This window comes from Buteo buteo, chromosome 2 (genome assembly GCF_964188355.1).
Source record: "Buteo buteo chromosome 2, bButBut1.hap1.1, whole genome shotgun sequence".
NCBI classification, from domain to species: Eukaryota; Metazoa; Chordata; class Aves; order Accipitriformes; family Accipitridae; genus Buteo; species Buteo buteo.
Genome location: NC_134172.1, coordinates 32,960,359 through 32,979,833, shown reverse-complemented (window position 1 = coordinate 32,979,833; position 19,475 = coordinate 32,960,359). Strand labels below are relative to the sequence as shown.

Genomic DNA, 19,475 nt, shown 5'->3' with positions numbered 1-19,475 from the left:
TCTGAGAAAAGATGTTTTGTTTGGGAAGTAATTTAAATTTAATTCAGTAATTACAAGAGAATGGTCATGCTGTGCTGAAACTTTCTATGCCATGTTTCAGCCTAGAGCAAAAGTTTACAGCAAAAGTGTGATATTTTCCTGATATTTTCCTATACTTCAATTTTGAATGTGTCCAGTGTTGTCTAAAACAATACTAAGAGAAGTTTCCTATGTTATAACTTTGATCTTATTTGTTATGTCAGTTTTTGTCCAGCTTTCCTACCAGCAGATCAGACATGGTCTATTTTATGTTAACTCAAGTGGCTTGTATATTCCTGTGAAGACAGTATACCAAATCATAAAGATCAAAAGTACCCACTTGTTCTATCTCAGTTAGACTTCTTTATTTCCTGCATACTTGGTATGCATTAGGTTTTGGCCTTTTATATAATAGTACAGCATTTTTAACACCGTAAATCTTATACAAAGATTATACTATACCATTCTTTGGGTTTAGAGATCTTTTATTATTACTAAAATCAGAATGGGCTATTGATACAGGAAAGGCATTACTGTAATTAAGAAATGTTGGGTATGTTAGAGTGAAAACATGACTTTGTGACTTAAGTTATGCATTTATATTTAACTATATTCTCCCATTACAAGGATTTTTGCAGTCTGAAGTCCACTTTTTTCCCACTACTTCTGTGCATTATTGCACTGTGTACATGGCAATCTGAATTATATCAGAATTTTTCCAAAGAACTTTTAAAAATCTCTGAGTAGCACCAAGGTATTGAAATAAACTCATAAAAGTTTATTTAAATGAAAAATGAAAAAAAAAAACCCACAAAAAACCCAAACCCAACCAAACCCAACCCAAAAACAACTGAAGAAAATACTTTTTTTTAGTGGTGCATAAAGATAGGATCTCCATAAATCAAGAGAAAACAATTTTTGGTCCTATCCAATACTATTTAGGTCAATGGAAGGAGTCAGTAGACCTGCTCTTAAATGGTCTGGGAGAAATGTTTCTATGACTAGACCATTCTCATCTAGATCATAAGGAGAGTAAAAAAAAATACTTTGGTCAAAGACCACTAAAAATCTAATTTTTCAAAAGCCACAAAATGTTTCAGGACTGTTACTGACAGACAGAAATACTCCATTTCAGTTTATTTTCACAGGTGATTCGGAAGGTCTATGGCTCATATTAAACTATATCCTTCCGTTATGCATTTATTACAACCAATAAGTTAGGTGTGTTTATAACCTGATAGACACCTGTGAAAAACAGAAATTAGTTTCTGTTGGTTTAGCTGTAATTTTTATGAGATGTCAAATTGCATTTGGAAAGTATCAACTGAATCAATCCCTGTTGGTAGTAATTGCAGCAGCAGATTATTCCTTGCCTGTTTGATCTTTGACATGCATTAGTTTCTGTTTAATTTTCTAATTTAAGGAAAGACTGTAATCTGCCCTTTACCATACTCACGGAAGTCAGGTTTCTTAAGGCATCTCTTTTTTTTTCCCTTGTTTAAGTCTTTCTACCTCATCAAACTCTGGGAGCAGAAAAAGGTGAGCCACTACTATTAACTAGGAGTAGCATGGGTGAAAACAGGCAAGGAATGGGAAAAATTTTGGCAACACCTCATGCAGGCTGGAAAAAGAGATGTGAAATTGCTAAAGGTATAGGCCAAAATACATTTGTTTTTGTCAGAAAACACCAATTCAGTAAAACTGAAACTTGCTGTGGAAGTATATTGTATTTGTCAAAAAATGTTTTGCACTTATGTGCAGTGTGTACTGGTCTAAGTTTCTGTCTGTGACTTTCTTTAGCTTTGACTTCTGCTCAGTTTTCTTTCATGAAAAGTTTTGAAAGAGAGGGAAATTGTGGAGGCTTCACGCTTTCATGAAAAGGAATTCTGTTCCTGGCAGGAAGCCACGCACAGCCCATCTGGGCTGCCTGAGTGCAGGTGAGCTGGTGTGGCCCAGTCCTGAAGTCCTTACATCAATCAGCTCTTACCTAGGAAGATGGCCAGATTCAGAAAAAATCTTCTGCTTTGTTTTGGTTTGTTTTTTCCAAATATGAGCACAGGGTCAATAAAGAAATTAAACAAGCAGATTGAAGAACCAAGTAAAATTAAGTAAAATACATAAAAATGTATGTATTTCTTTTAAGTAGCAGTACATCTGTGATTACTGTATCAATAGCAAAAGCTAGTCTTGAAACTGTAGAGGACATATGTGTCTTTTTAAGCAGAAGCTCTATGAGACAAAAGTCTATTGGATGTTAAAAGAATCATAAAATCTTTAGGACAGTGTGATAAATAAGTGACATCATGAGAAAATAGAGAAAATATTCAGTTATTAATTCCCAGGCCCTAAGAATTGAGATTGGTCCTCTATTTCTTTGCAAATTTCATTTTTTCCATTTTCTAGGACCTACCTTTTCCACATTGTGTGCTGTAGTGTCATTTAAATAAACAAGAAAGGAATGCAGGAGTAAACAAGTGTAACAAGGTTTATTTAAAGCATTTTCAGTAGTTTAGTAATTTAGAAGCAATTTAGTAATCATTTTCTTAAAACTGAAAGGTAAATCTGATCAAGAAATGAGACTGAATTTAAAAAGCATTTTAACAAACTTATTTGACTATAATGCTTTTGAGTGTTTGCAGTGGGAAGAAGATAGTTTTGTTTTTGTGGTTGTTTTGTGGAGTTGGAGAAAGATTCTTGGTAATGAGCTAAAATCTTCGATAGTTTGGAAATGAAAAGTGGAGATGCTTTGCTGGTAGGTAAAAAAAACCCTTGAGGCCTTGTTTACAAAGACATGTATTTATGCTTAATTTAATATACTGTGAATAGTTCCTATAAGGTCAGTAAGTAATGAGTCAAATGTAACATGGAAATTTTTGCAAAATGGTGGTATACAAGTATTGAATGGATCACAGTGGAAACAGAGTGTGGTGGACTGATCTGCTTTCCTGAATGAGATGAGAAATGCGGTTGGGGTTTTTTTGTTGGTTTGGGGTTTTTGTTTTTTGGGGGGTTGGGTTTTGTTTGTTTTTTTTTTTTTTTTGATAAGGAGCATCACCAGTAAAAGGTAAAATCAGTAATAATCCAGTGTATTGAGTATAATTGTGAAATTGCTGTCTCTTTTGAATTTGATGCTGGAAACTCATTTTGAATTCAAATAGCACATGCCAACAAAAACTTTCATTTTCTGTATTCTAATACATTAGTTCATTTAATGAAAGGACAAATTTAGTTTCTTTAATTCAGACGCTATAGCCAAAAATAGACATGCGTCTGTCTGATGTGCCCTTTCAAATTAGAAACACACTCATCTGTCCTAGTCAGGTTACAAGGGATCAAAAACTTACCATTCACAAGACTTTTGCTAAAAGTCATGAAAAAGGTGAACGTAATTAGACGTGATTACAGCCATTCTCCTAGTCTGATGTTCAAGATTGTGTCTGACAACTCTCAGTGATGCAGATGATTTAAGTAGAATTCCTAGAAGCAGGTCACATTGTCTGACAGCCTACTGGCTTTTAGAAGCTGGATTTTCTCACTGTTACAAAGATCCAAGAAATTATTCTAAAACCAATGGGGAATGAACTAAGTGCTGATTTGCATAAAGAACAAAATTTTGGTTTACAAAAGAAAGTTCTGGTCCCATTGCTGATAGCTGATGCTTTTATCATTTAGAAATTCATTGTTTGCCTGCTGCAAGCTTTCAACTCAAGCATTTACTGTGGAGAGGAGGAGAACAAATAAATCAATAAATACCAGGGAGATAAAAATACTTTCTTTAATGCAGGCAGTGCCTTTGTAGGTCCAAATAGGATATATATACAATATAGACAATAAAACTCAAACATGATTCAAAGAAACAGATCTCACTGCTTCAATCCAGCCTGTCTGCCAAAATGACTTATTAGATTTTCTGACGAACCTACAGAATGAAAGTCTTGTCATCAGTGTACTTGCCAGAGTGTGGAGAAGAGCAAAACTAACACCACTATCAGTAAGCGGGAATGCTAGCAATAACTGCAAAATGTGTTCCACTTTTCTATTTTTCATTCCCCCCACGAGGGGAGAAAAGTATTATCTTTCTAGATATATAAAGCTTATAACTTTGCTTTTGGTTTTAAATAAAAAAAATAACAAGAGGGAGAAAATAAAACATTCATAAGAGAGCACACTGTTCCTGTCCTGCTAAGTGTAGGCGGCACTTGAACACAATCAGGAAAAACATAGTAAGATGAGGTTTGGAGTTCTGTCCTTGGCACCTAGGACCTCAGTGATGATTAGGAGTGCCGACTTTATGCCTTAGTAGCCCCAGAATGAGCCTCCTATTTTAAACCAAAGTGCTCCTTGGCACTTTTAGGTATCTGAGTCTACACAGAAGTGCCTTTACAGGGTAAGTTTTTTATTGTTATCTAGCTTCTCTTTCACCTGAACTGCAGAATAGAGAGGACTTAAAAAAAACATGTAAGTAATTTAAATGAACTGAGTAGCGCTCTGCACCTGGTAGCTCCAAGTTCAACATGCAGCACAAGAGCCGTGATCTTTTTCATTCAAAAAGCGGCTGCTCCACAGTAATCAGCTTACATCTGTGATTTGCATTTGATGGGCAACAATCTGGGCAGAGGAACCCTTCCCTTTCCCTGTTGAAGCTGGGTCACTGGTGAGGCCAGAAATGCAAAGTTTATGGGACAAGAATATAAGCAGAAGCTTCACTTTTCATCCTAATTATTAAGTCCTTGAGTTTGAGTGCTGGCTTCTGGTCCTTGCACCAAAGACTGTTCTTGCAAGAGACAGCTGTGAAATCCTTACTTCAGCACCAGTGGGCCTGACTATTGCTAATCTGCCTGCAGAAACCCTAAAAATAAAAATTGTACTTAAAGCATTTTATTTAGGCCACTTGTGTCTCTGGAGAATTACCAAGATAAAAGTGAATTAAGCTACTTAAGAGACACAACACATTTCAGTACATTCTGCATCCTGCAAAACAATCTAAACAACTCATTTGCCAAATAAAGTGTCCTGGTTATTATATTAATGAAAGGATACCACATTAATGTGGAGATAAGCTAGAGATACTGCTCTCTGTCCAAAAATTTCTAATTTTCCATCTTAACATATTACATGTAATACTCTTGAGGTTTTCTCATAGCTTGTACTCATTGAGAATCTGTTTAAATTAGTTATGGCTTCAAAGCCAACAGCAAATTTGAAAGACCCTTATTTGTTAAAAACACAAATTGTAGGCTGCTGACTATATTTTGATCTATTTAAAGAAGAAGGTGAAGAGCTACACTTGGCTATATTTTAGTTTATTTCAGGACTGGCATGCTGATTTATTACTTTCTGGTTTTTTTCCCTGCAATTGCCAGCATGTATTTGTCAAGCTGCTGAAAAATACTGAAATTGTATAGCAATTTTTCTCCTGGAGTTTGTTTAAAATGCTTAACTTGATATATGACTGAAAAAGTGACTTTCTCCATGCTCTGCTATTTGTAATGCTGCAATTAAAACAACCAGGTAGTGTAGGCTTTCTCTCATTTTTAGTGGACAAATTGATTGAAACTTCCTGTATGTGCTCATCTTTCCCACAAGGCTTAACTGGACATTTAAAGAAAAAAAAAAAGTTGCATCCACTTACTGAAAGTGTTAACTGAAATATTCACTTAAGATGCCAATTTGATTCAAACCTTACCTCCTGGCTGAGGTGTAAAACAATGAAAAGTGACAACAGCCTGCCTTCAAGATAATTTATTATAAATACATTTCTTAAGTCTGTGTGTTTATTATATAAATATGCCCTAAACCAGACTATCCATTAAAACTAGGCTTTCACCTCCCATTCCTACAATCCAGATTTATCAGAAATTCACCCCCTATGAAACTCTTTATGATCCCAACAGGCCTGATTCCTTTCGCTTGTTTTATTTCTAAACTATAAATATTGTTTTTTCGCTCCTCAGTGTGGAAATTTGGCTACATCCATTTTACATGCTTACTGGAGTAGAAAACTGCCTAATCAGATAGGAAAACAGTTGGCGGTGTATAAATCAGGGTTTGCCGAGGATTTCAAAGTGTGAAACTGGCAGACGAGCACATATCCTAGGAGTTCTGCCTTTCCCCAGCTTCCCTGTAGAGATTTCACATGGCAAATCTGATCACCGGAGCCATCTGTATAAATACAGGGGTGTGTTGTCCTGAATTAACACAGCAGCTCTACCAGGGAATGTAATTAAGGTCTTGTTTTTAAATTTCCCCACCAGACTGTCTGAAATATAGTTTTATATGCCAGGAATAAAAATCTTATCTTGATTTTGATGAGGAAATCAATAGTAATATGTGTTTTACTACCAACTAGTCTAACAGAAACCCCAAACTTAAGTTCAGAGTGCTCCTTAGTGATGCTCCGGGGATGAATTTACTCTCTCCTGTTCTGCAGATCAGTAGTACTATGATATTGAAAGTAATGCTGTGCTACAAACAGCTTTTCTTATACTCAAAGAAAAAAAAAAACACAACAGAACTTTTTACATACAAGTGGTTTTACTGTAACATTGCCTGGTCTACTCAGTCAACATTCTTTCCTAACATTCATGTTGAAACAGAGTTAAGTAAAGATTCATGTTGTAGTGGTGACAGGAGGAGTTGTTACACAAGATGTAAAGTTTCCCTTGGATTTCATGTCACGATTTTTTCTCATTATTTAAACAAGAACTACATTGAAGTGGTGCAGGTACCAGGCAATAAAGATTTCCCTTGGTGCTGACAAACTCTGAGACCGCAAATGGAGGTGCTTACATGCCGCAAGAGATATTGCATAATGTTCTTTTCCTTTAGGCTAGGGATTGCTGTCACAAAGGAAACATCTTTATATAAGAGCTACTATTATAGGGAAAAAAGCATTTAGTTCTCATTATATATGAAGATTCCACTTCCAGCATGTTTTATTCAGTAACGTATGGAAACCATTTCTAAGCATGTAGCTTTTAGCCTGCCTTATTTATTAAACTGCTCTTGGAATTGCTTCAATTATTGTCAGTAATTCTGCTTTATTATTTAGTGATACCCAAGAACAATGGAGAGAATATGTTGTTTGTTTAAAAAAAGAAAGAAAGGAATACATGTTTTGTGGAGAGATCTGACAAAGCTTTTATATTCATAAGATACCTACATATTTGATTTGTAAGTAGTTTATCATGTCCATTTGTAAGGGTTTTGGCAAGGAAATTTTTTTTTTTTTGTGGCTATGGGATGTTAAAAAATAAAGCAAACAGGAAAAGAATTTTGCTGGAATGCTGCAGTTCATCTGTGGGTCACTGGCGTGGCAGTTGAGGTGCACATGATGTGTTAATTGAGAGAGGAAAAATTGGAGATGGGAATTGATTTAGAATGGTAGGTGTCTGTATCAGGGAAACAAAACACAAACGTAACCCCCCCCAGCCATATTGGTCAAAATACAGGTAAGGTCATCATTGGACAACAGTTGGGGAATTTCACCTTTTAGGGGATTGGTAGCTATTTTTCTGTATTCCCTAAATCACTGCAAGATGATTATATAATGAACAAGAATATTTTATATTCACAAACAGACTGCTTTTCCTTTCAATAGTATGAAATAGTGTTTGAAGTACAGTGGATAGGGATATTGAGTAATGACATTTCCACTATTTTTTTTTTATTTTGGAACTTCTTTCCAGTAAAAAGGTCTGAAACGAAACTTTCTACTGCATAAAAAATTATAGTAGCAGAAAGCTGCTGCTTTTGAAAATGAAAATCCTGATTACAAGCCACAAAAACTGACCTGTTCTGATATTCTTATCACATTTTGTTATTTTTTTTAAATTTTAATTAAAATAATTCCTGAAATGTGAACATTGTGAAAGTTGTTATTCTAAAAAGCCATTTTGAATACAAAGCTATTTTAAGCTGAAAAGGTTTTGCTGCCTTGAATGACTGAGACTAGTGGTGTATATGCTTTGGTAACTGGTTGCAACTGCAGTGTGAGCCTGTTTACTGCTACCATGAACACTTACGAACTCCTTTGCAATTGCCATTCTCCAAGGAAAATGTCTGGACACAAGGCACAGAAACAAGGGTAGACTGACAGCTGAAAGGTAGATGGGTAGGTGGAGTACCTGCCACTGCCTTTCTCTTCTCTGTTGCCTCTTAGGCATTCTTTTGAACCTGGACTGTTGTTACACTACATTAAATTTTGTTATGACTCAATTCCTACAAACTTCATTCCTTTCACTGTGATTGCAATAAGTTCCTGTCAGCCTGACATGACAGGGTCAAAATCTTGCCTGGCAAAAATTGTCTTACTGCCCTAGCCTTGACAATTTACTTTGCTGAAAGATCTGCTTTTAGGAGTTTTGCCCCTAGTAAGATGGCAGCATATAGAAAAATTCAACAAAATTTAACAAACTAATTATGTTCTTTGCCATGTGGTGCTGCAGAAGCCTTCAAAATTCAGCTTTCCAGAGGTGATATGTCTCTGTTTGTTGGAATGATATATGGATATATTTATAAAATACACATTTATAAAATATTTATAAAATACACATTTATAAAATATTTATAAAATTTTTGGCACCTAAAGTTTTCCACTGACAACAGGTTTTTTCTGGTTTTGAAATGTGCTAAATATATAGAAGTAAACTTACTGATAGCAAAGGAAGTTTCTAGAAATAGCACCCTGTATCCTTTTGAATGTCTGGTGAAAAAATATTTTTTATATGCTTTAGCCAAAGTGTTGATTTATGGTTTGCTAATTTCAGCATGCTGGATTTTTGCTTGGTCAGGTACAGAGTTCTGTACCACCTCTGAGCTTAAAAGTCATGCGGTTATAATTGTTATCTCGGATGATATTTCCATCAGCATGTGGCTACTATGTCTTTGCAATGGAGGTAACCTTGGCTGAATAATGAATCGAAGTGGGCATCAATCACTAATGATGCTGCAGAGAAGATATATCAGTGCATTTGTAAATGTCGTCGCCCAAAGAAAGACTGTATTAAAGGACGAGAGAGGTTTCATTTTCCAAAGAAAATACTTTCTCTAGGATTAGTCAGAAGTATTTGTTTAAAATTTTACATAAGTTCCTGAGGTCCTTCGGGAGCTCCGAGACACAAAGTTCTACTTTAGCATACTGATGTATTATATGGACTTTCAAAAGGATGAATTTTGGGTTTGAAATATGAATTTAATCAGCTTGATATTGAAGACTTGAAGTCATTCGCTCTGAGGACATTTTATTATAATCCACCTGTAGGCTAAAAGCAAAGACTGCTATTCCTTAGTGATTCCCTGCTCTCCTAGTGCAGATTTGATTTATTTTCACAAAAATTGTTAAAATACTGAGCTAAAAATGTATTAAAACCAAGTGGATCAAAGTTAGGTGTGGTCTAATAGATAAATTACTGCGCTCTCAGGTACTGGGCTGCAGTTCAATCCAAGACACTTGACTCAGGTTAAATTAATTTCGTGGTCACATCTCACAGAGCTTAAAACAGTGGGATTTTCTGCTTGAAAAAGGTGGGAAATGGAGCTAGCATGAATGACAAATCATTTCTCACATTTAGGTGGTCTTTTCAGGCTTGAACTTATTTTGAGGGAGAACTGAGAAATACAAATGGTCCTACTTATGTTGTCCTTGGATTCCGAGTTAAACAAAACAAAACAAACTTGTCCCAGAATTCTGCTTTTCTAGTCAAGTGTGTACAAGATTTTGAGGCAGATGCTCCAAATGTTACAGTTCTCTCTATCTGAAGAATTTGCTCATTTCTATACTCCTTTAATTACAGAAATGCTCTGCTTAACCTATTAAGTTCTTTTAGCTGTTATTAAAGATAAAAATGAACAAAAGGTATTTATTCCTTTTATTGTGATATTTGCCTGAATCATGAAAAACTAAATACATCTGAAGAATGTCCTGTGTCTACTTTTTGAGTCCAGATCTACTTTCACAAGTGTGAATTAAACAAAAATGGAACTGGCATATTTTAGGACTTTGTTCTGTAAACCTTGAATTAATAAAAATCCTTCTGTGTTTAGTCATTTAGGTAACTGGGCCTGCTCTCATGAGTAATGACTGTCTGCCTCTCTACTTAATGTGGCGTTTGCCAGTATTATCTCTGTTACTATATTACAGATCACCCATTTTGGCAGTATGAGTATTAAATTTACTAATTAAGTTCTGTAAAAGACAAAGTGATAGGTTCTGGGTTTTGTTTCATAAGGTCTAAGCATTTTTATTTAGCTGCCTTTCTCCCCCCTGCCCCTCCCTTTTAATTGCAAAACATTATGGTCCTAATCAGACATGGTGAATAGATACCATTTTAGGATATATTTTGAACATAAATCATTTTTGGTCATCCAGCGATTGCATCTGTTTTGACTGATGGTTTTGTGTTTGGGATTAAGTAATGGCTGCTGTGTTTGGGTATCCACACACTTCTGTTGAGATAACCAAAGCACAAAATTTAAAGTTAATGCTGGCTTTCTCCTGACTCCATAATACAGGACAGTACCTAATTTAGCATAAACCCTGCTGATACAAACTTAATTTATCAGCAGTTTCTGACAAAGCTTGAATCATTAGAGTGCATTTATGGCAATCAACACTTTCTGTCATTTTTGGTCTGGTACTAAAATGATCAAGGCTGGATTTTCTGTACTGTTGAATCATTACCGTAGATCACAGCTCCACTATGAATTTATGCTGGTCTACTTTCTTTTCATGCCTCTGACTCCTGTTGGTGTACTTGTGATGATATGTTGGATCAGATTTGGGAACTGATCAAGTTAAACTAATTTAGAAGAACGAAACAAAATTAGTTTTAACTTGCATCAGTTCCCTAATCAGGCTTCTTGTGTTACTGCATACGTGCCAGGGTAAAAGAAGGGTATTGACAGAAGGAACAAGCAGTCAAAGGTACTGAAGGAGGGAGTACTTGTTTCTGGGTCAGTGCCAGCCATTTGCTGATGTAAATTGTTCACATAACCGCAATCTTAGAGTTACAGTGGATCCCAAGCAGTGCCAATGGATATGGGTAAAATTGTGAGTGAAATTATCTATATGGAATCATGAACTGATAATAAAAATAAGAAGAAAATGTGCTGCTGGATCAGAAAGAAATTTAATTTTTAACTGGCATTTTACTAAACTTCACTTTTTTCATGAAAATTCTTGTAACAGTAACAGAGTGAAATGGTTCAGGAAAAAAAATTGCATTCTTGTCTCTTTATGCAATTATTCTTAAGATAAACATCCTTGTAATGCATTTCCTCCCCCTCTTTTCTCTTCTTCTTGATTTTATACAGTATTTTCAAATTAATTGAAACATTACTTTTTTTAAGGTTATCACCAACCTTGGTCCTCTGGAGTGGATTCTTAATACTCCCAGTCATCACAGAGTCCATCATGGTATGCTAAAAGTGCAACCTCTTGTTCCTCAGTGTGTTTTTTCTCATGGTCGCTATCTGTATAATAATAATAAGACTAAAATTGTACTGTAAAATTAGTTTTACAGAAGGATTGTAATTTTGATCATTGTTTCAAACTAGTCATTGTTCAGTTAGAAATTTCACAGTATTTTAAAAAACTTTTTTATAACTTCAAAATTTTACATTCAAGGTTAATTATTGAGCAGAAATTAAGCCTGGATAATGTGAAATAATTTGAAGACTTTGAGCAAAACAATTCAACATTTGTAAATATGAAGAGTGATAGAAAAATATCTCATCCTTCCCTGACTACTAAAACATCATCAACCTGTCAATCAGTAACAGATGCTTTTGCATTCAAATTCAAGCACTGAATGTGTGAAAAGACATGGTTACCTTTTAGAAGAAGAATTGTTAAATGTTTTAGTGGAATTTGGTTTCAGCTGCCTGAATTATTGAAAAATCTCACTTCACACAAGTGCACGATGATTGACTTTTCATCAATATTCAGAGTCATTCAAGACTGTACTGCGTATGTAAATTAGATTAATAACTCCACTGCATACTGAAAAATGTCATGAACATATCTGAGGAATAGAAGTGGATTTCATAGATGCCCTTGGCTCATTCAGTGTGCAGAGATAACAAGTAAAAAAGTAATAGGGGAATGGAAGAACAAAATAATTTGAAACAGACTCAAATGCAGTTATACGTACAGAGGATGTTATTAATATTTATTATATCCTCCATGTGTAAAGTGTTTATGGCACTGTGTAGACTTTTTAAAAAGACTGTGGTATTGTAAGTGTCTAATCCTTAAAATTTGCACAAGTACTGGTAATCCTGGAGGGAGACACTTTGCTCTTATTTGCTCTGCCGTAAATCCAAACTAATCCTCTGATCCTGATTGGAGTTAAGCAGAATCACCCTGGAGCTGATCAAGTGCTGTACAGTTGCTCCAGACAATCTCCACAAACTTGGGGATATGTAATCAATGTTTCTTTGCTCATACTTTTGATAGGACAGCTTATATACAAATACATTCCCTAGATGAATAGAAGGATGAGTTTTCCTCACACTGAAGTTAATAATAATAATGAAGACAGGATCAGACATATGACATAGAAGATGAGACAGCTGAAAGCCATTAATGAGATGATTGCGCATAAATATATTTAGCATATATTTTCTTAGGTATAAACTGGTGAAATGATTTTTTGTTTGCTTTTTAATTTGTCTTTATAAATATATTTTGAATTGAGCTTACTCTCCAAATGAATCCTTTTATTTCACAGAAATTTGGGGTATGACATGTTTGATTTGTGTGTTTGAATCTGAGTAGAAAGAGGGCAATAAGCCTAGTAAGAAAAAAGAACTTCTATAGATGTATAAGGAATGGTAGGCTAACTACCTTTTAAATTTATTTTTAGATTATAAATTGATGCTAATGATGAAGATTTCCCTTCATAATTCAGTTGCACATATTCTTGTATATGCAATTATTGGTCTCATAAATTATTTTTATTATAGGTAGAAATCCTTACTGCATTGACAAAAATTATGGCGGCACACTTATTATCTGGGACAGGATATTTGGTAAATAAAAAAAAGGTTTTCTCTCTCATGTTTGGTTAGTGTGGCAAAATATGTATACTTTTGAAATTGATTGTTGGTTGTTCTTTTTTCTTCTTCTTCCATCAGGAACATTTGAGGCAGAAGATGCAAAAGTTGTATATGGCTTAACACATCCAGTAAATTCATTTGATCCCATCATGCTCCAGGTGCTATAGTTTGTATCACGGACTGGTATCTTCAACAGGCACTCATGTTCAAAAGAAACTCCTCTCAGGCACAGTTGAGGCCATCCTTGAGTTGTTGCACAGTCAATTAAATGATCTACAATTTTTTTAGCATTTTATTACAAAACGATTATTAGTACTCACTGTATTGACTGTATATGCAGAGCTTGTAGTCATCACAAAAATACAATACAGTAAAATTAACAACTATTTACAATGGCAATATATCAGGCCTTGGACTGAGTGTTGTCTGTTTTGCCATATGCAGAGCAATATGCAGTGAAACACAGACAAAAATATCTATTTTTGTCTGTTTGCCTTCTCTAAATATTGCTATTCCATAAATAATCCCATGGTGTAATATCTTTTCTATTTTTCTCTCTTCTGCATATTTGCTGTTCAAGGTACTCCAGAATGATTTGTGTTGACAGCATTATATAGCAGTCATCATGGTCTCAACAAAACCTCCAGAACAGGTTGAATATAGTTTTTTTAATAAAAAGGAAAAGAAAAGAAAAAAGAAGAAAAAGTACTTAGTGTGGTGCTTCTCAGATTTATTGGTCCAGGCTTCACTTAAGCTGGATAAAAGTTCCCTGTAAAAACCTCAGGGACTGAGGAGAGTTGAAGTCCCCGTTTGCTTTTCATGACTGTTCACCCAAGAAGGCATCTCAAAGAACAAGAAATTCTACCTGCAGGGGTGTCTGGGCTGGAAGCTGAAAGGATGGCCACAGCCTGTGCAATTATATCCATTCCAGTAAGATACTGGATAAGTAATTTAGTTATTGAGAGTATGTCATGTCAAGGTCCCAGTAACCAAATTCTAGTTTAAAACTACCATAAATATAGCTATACAGTATACAGTTGAATACTCTGGAGAGGCAGATTTTCCTCTGGGCAGAAGTCATTGTAATCCTCCCTATAAACCAAGGGCTTGATACAGCTCCTGCCACTTTCAGTCAGGTTTTCTGAACTTCTGACTGTCTTCATCTATTCCTAATTTATTCTCTTTACAGACTTTGAAAAATCATTTACTTGAGAGCTAAAAGTGAATAAAATATAATGTTTTATTAAATTTTATTTTACTAACAATGAAAAATTACTTGCTCTTTTTTTCAGCTACGTCCCTTGGCTCATATTTGGAACACATTTTGGGCCACACCTGGATTCTGCAATAAGCTTTCTGTCATATTCAAAGGGCCAGGCTGGGGACCAGGCAAACCTAGACTTGGCCTTCCTGAGGAAATCCCAGTGGTAAATAGAACATGCACAGGCTTTCAGTTTTGTGTAATTTACTTGGACCTCTTAATGCTACTGGATCAATGTTAAAAACTCTACGCATGCTATTTTAAATTAGCAAATTAGCAGTCATAAAGCATAGGGGAAGATGAAATGGGAACAGAAACAGAAGGAAATGAATGTTTTAGCTGTGTTTTTTTCTTTTTATTTGAAGGAAAAAAGTATATTTTTTATTTATCTTTTCATTATTCATTTCCTGAAGAGATTTTAAAAATTGTTCTATAGACTATGGTAATTTCTCTTTTTCTTTTAGCTGTGAACATACACAGAGAGTTAAACTCTGTCTCACACTAGGTAGTACATAAGTTTGATTCTAGATTATCTTTGTGCAATTATCTATGTCCCTTAATCTTTTCTGTGTTTGTAAGTATGAAGAATACTAAGGAATAACAGGCTGGATCAGGTCACTGTTGAAGGCTGTTATCTGTTTTGCTTCATACAGATCACTGGAAAAGAAGTTCCCTTCAATCCAAGTGTACCAGCTTATCTTAATTGCTATGCAGTTGTACATTTTGCTGTAATACTGGACTTGTATACTGAACTTCTTGGTACCGTGACTGTAAGTAATTCCTTTCTTTATAAAATAGCATCTCATGCTAACAGTAATATGACACACAACATGTTTAAATAATAAAGTATTGAGTAGAGGGTCTGCAGCCTGACTCACATCTTATTTAAACTCTTGTAATAATAACAAGATTATGTAAAAAAACCCCACATAAATGGCTAAATATATAACATAATATTAAATATATGTTTGTTATAATTTATTAAACAATATTTAATAACCATATTAATTATTTTTATATTAATATGCTTAAGTTAGGCAATTAAAATAAAAAATAATAAATGTTGCACAGAAGACAGACATGTGTCTCCTTCAGTTGTTAGGACCTCATGAGAGGAAAAATGTATCTCAGGCTTGACACTATGTAGGTTTTAAGATGTCAAAGTTGGTCATATTGTTTGATGTCAACATTGTCCAAGCTTTAGAAGGAAGATTGCAAAGGCCTTGTGGTGCTTGCAGGTGGGAAGCTTGGTGTCAGCATGAGTTCAGAGTCGGAGGAGCACAGACTCAGTGCAAACCCTTCTTCCAGTCTTGAACATACAGCAGCATTGATAGAAATACAGCAAGGAGAGGCATGTAGTTACTACCTTGCATTTGGGCTGACAGGATCTCCCTGGTAACATGATGTGGTCCCTCCATAGATACCTGGCAGTCTCTGAAGGTGATCTAGGAGGCCATCTCCACCTACAAGAAGCGAGACATGAACTGCTTCCACGGCTTCACACCCTTCCAGCCTCCTTTTCATTCTTCCTTCCTTGGCAACTCTTTCTGTTTTACTAAAGCTAAAATCTTCTAGTTATGAAGCCTAATTTTAATGCATCTGATATTCCCGCAAATGAGTCCAAGACCTACCAAAACACCACAGAAGTCTATCAGTTTGATAAAACACCCCTTGGCCACCTTCTTAAACCCTTTCTAAGACCTCCTTGGTTAAAAAGCAGTCTTGTTGTTGTGTTTGTGTCACCCACGTTGCTACAGGCCTGCTGTCTGTCAGGTGCCGAGGGCCCCCTGGGTTCTTCAGCCTCTGCTTGCCTGCGGACCTGCCTTGTCCCAGCACGCTCGCCTGGCCATCTCTGACCCTTGGCCAACGGTGGTTGCTGTCCCCTGCCCACCTCGATGGGTGCTGCAGGACAGCACCCATCCCGCTGGGGCCGCGGCCCCGTCCGCTGGCTGCCACTGCCCACCCCCCGCCTTCCCCAGGGAGCAGCCCCTGCCGCTGCGCCCCCACGCCTTTGCCCGTGACCAACACGTCTGAATCAATCCGGCCAAGAGGCAGGTTTCTAGAAATAAGTCTCTCTTGCGTATCTGACCGTGGTCATCCAGGAAGGATTCCAGAGGACTGCAGAGCCATTTCAAAGGGGTCAGAACTCTTGTCCGAACGTTGACGTTTTGGTCTTGCAACTCAGACATTCTTCTTGCGTCCCAGGGCAAGAAGGGCAGGAAAGGGACTCTGCCTGCAATAGTTTCTTGGGATATGTGGCAGCAGGCTTATAGCAGCTCTGCATATACTAGCTGCTACAGCCCTTATTTTAGTTTTTTTTCCCCACATTTTTGGTTAGATGTATTCTGAGTAGCACACCAGCCCAGCAGAATGATGCAATTTTTTATTAAAGTATAGAGTATTTTATGTAGCATTCCTGATACAATGTGTAAAGGCTACCTCAGGCATACTCTTCTGATTAATACTAAGTTATTCTACCCATCGTGTTCACCTCTATAAAGGGACACACTGGAACTGCAGGGAATTTGGAGATTACTAAGCCATCTGAGGTTTAGTCTATTCTAAGTAATTTCTGAGAACAGAAAATTAAGCCAAAGATAAGGATAAATACCTCCAATGTATACAAGATATACACTCTACATGATTGCCAATGTTCTTACATTGAGAAAAGCCTCTGTGAGATTTTCCGGATATGCTTCTAGATTCCTACATACCAGAAGCAAGCCATATTTGCATAGGGATCAAACTGCAGGTTTTTTGTTTGGTTGTTTTTTTGTGTTTTTTTTTTTTTACTTTGTTGCTGTTGCTTTTAGGAGCAAGAAGTAAGGAGTCTACTCATGATTTTTTTCCTATTTTATTCATTTCTCTTTTTGCCTTTTTCTGGTCCTGGAAGGAAGAATGGATGGTCCAAATTATTTTCTCTGCTGATAACTGCAGCTGTTTAAGAATAAGGAATAAGGGAAGTTGAAAAATGCACCCAAGCCCAGATGATCGTTAAATTCTTGCAGTCATGGAGGAAACATCCTGAAGATCCACCATTTATGAACTTATTGTGGAAAAACAACTAGAAAATTCCCTGCACAAAACTGCAGAGTAATAAGGTAGTAAGGATAAGAAGGGGAGAGCACAGGGGACGAGAAGCACCTCATCTCAGGACATAAACCTTCAGCGTGGGTGTAGAAAGTGCTGGTCCCAAGGCAGAGTTCCAGCATTGCTCTGCAGTACAGTGGGGAAGCTGTCATGAGAAGGAAGCTTGTGTATGAATAACTTTACTTGGCAAAAATCTTTCTTCAATATCAGCTTTCCACTACACTGAGTTATGAAATGTCTATGGATACAACTGGAACTTTCTGTCTGGCTATGAATTATGTCATAACTGTGGCATAGCTCCATAAATGGAGAAAGCTAACTGTTTTCCTCATTTTTAGGTATAAGTTCCATTTCATAATAGCCATAAGACACAGCACACAGCTATTACATTTCTCAAGTGATTACAGTTGCTCAGTGTTTGGTCTCACGCCCTGTAGAAGTGTTAAATTTCTCTATTTGTAAAGAGCAACCATATACCTTCAATCTGAATGACCTACATTTAGCTTATGAAAAGAGCAAAACAAGAAAGAACAAATATATATTTTCCACAGGAGAGAGCATACAGTGTTTATTTTCAATATAGCAATCTGCACTACATCCAGAGAATAAAAATTACTTCTGAGCTCTCCACATCTAGATCCGATCCAAAGCTCATTGAAGAAATGGGATTTGGATCAGTCCCAGAGAGAGTGCTAGGAGTGTAAAACTGCAGTACATTCAAAGCAAAAGTCTCATAGCTCCAGAACTGCATGTATCACATAAATCAAAGTGAAGTGTACTTTAAACACATCTTGCAGTGTCTTTTTTATTGTTGATAGATACTGTAATATTTACTGTGCTAATAACGCTATGAATATGTGAGCACTTTCAATTAGATGAAAAGTAGTAAGGGGTAAGATAGATCTCTTGAAAGCTGAGAACACAATTAATATATCCATTCAGTAGGACGTCAGCAAGTACTGTATATGGAATATTGCTAAGAATTTACAATTTTTTTATGAATTCTAAGTTAAAATAGATTCATACAAAGACACCTAACAATACAAATTTCATAGCATTGTATTAGCATTCTTCATTTGAATGTCTAAAGTGTCTGATATATGACAGCAGGATGTCTGTTCACTTATGAAACATGCTGACATCGTTCCTAGCAGTTCTTTTGAAACACTGAACACATCAGGATGAGAAAATGCATCCATGTTATTCTTCAAAAGGAATAAAAGAATCTGAGTTCTTTGAAATATAAGAGTCAATTTGGAATATTTTGGTATTCATCTAAATACATATCTGGAGTAACATGTTTCCTTTGTTTAAATGAATTATTTTTTTCATTACCAAAACCCCATAAAATAACAATGCTGTGGCATTCTGTTGATTACAAAGCTATGTAAACTTCTTCCCAAAATGTATAATGGCCCCTTTTTTTGAGGCTCCAAGGTATTTTTAAAGCTTCAATGAAATCAAAATCCAACAGAAATATTTTTTTCTGTTTGATTGCAGCCAATAACCACATTGCAAAGTTGTGGCTGACTTGTAATTGGGGAACCCGCTGTGGTCCCACAGGCTTCTTTGTTTATACAAATACTCCAGTATATAAATACTCATTTATTTTATATATACATCCATGCACATTATGTTTAAGTGGAACGAGGATGCTAGCACTAACGAAGGTGTAAAAGGCACATTCTTTTCACACTGCAACTTGCAGTATGTAGATTTAATATATGATGTTTAGTTTAGTGATATAACCCACTGACTATTTTGTTGATTTTGGTAGAGTAATGCCTAGAAAATGGATGCCTCAGCTGCCAGCATCCACTTCATAGGGTGATACATGTTTGAAAGTAAATAAAAGAATCAAGACAGCATGTAACTGTACCACTGGAGCTGTAAAGAAAAAGTTATGGAAGCAAACTAATAATGCTAAAATTTATGCTACATGGCTGATTTTCTAAAAGTTGTTATTCCCAAATGGCATCGTGGTATATTTCACTGCAAATGTCTTGGTAGTCCTTGACTAGGAGCACAAATGAGGAAACATATTTTT

The 19,475-nt window shown here is 35.9% G+C and overlaps 1 protein-coding gene across 2 annotated transcripts in view; it reads left to right on the top strand.

The window, feature by feature from the left end:
• Positions 1–19,475, top strand: part of AGMO (alkylglycerol monooxygenase) — a 199,627-nt gene that overhangs the window by 89,353 nt on the left and 90,799 nt on the right. For both annotated transcript variants that reach the window (XM_075050101.1, XM_075050092.1), the window contains exons 6-10: positions 11,368–11,434; positions 12,985–13,050; positions 13,156–13,235; positions 14,370–14,504; positions 14,992–15,108. In XM_075050101.1, coding sequence (XP_074906202.1) covers positions 11,368–11,434; positions 12,985–13,050; positions 13,156–13,235; positions 14,370–14,504; positions 14,992–15,108 — 465 coding nt within the window. The remainder of the gene's footprint in view (positions 1–11,367; positions 11,435–12,984; positions 13,051–13,155; positions 13,236–14,369; positions 14,505–14,991; positions 15,109–19,475) is intronic.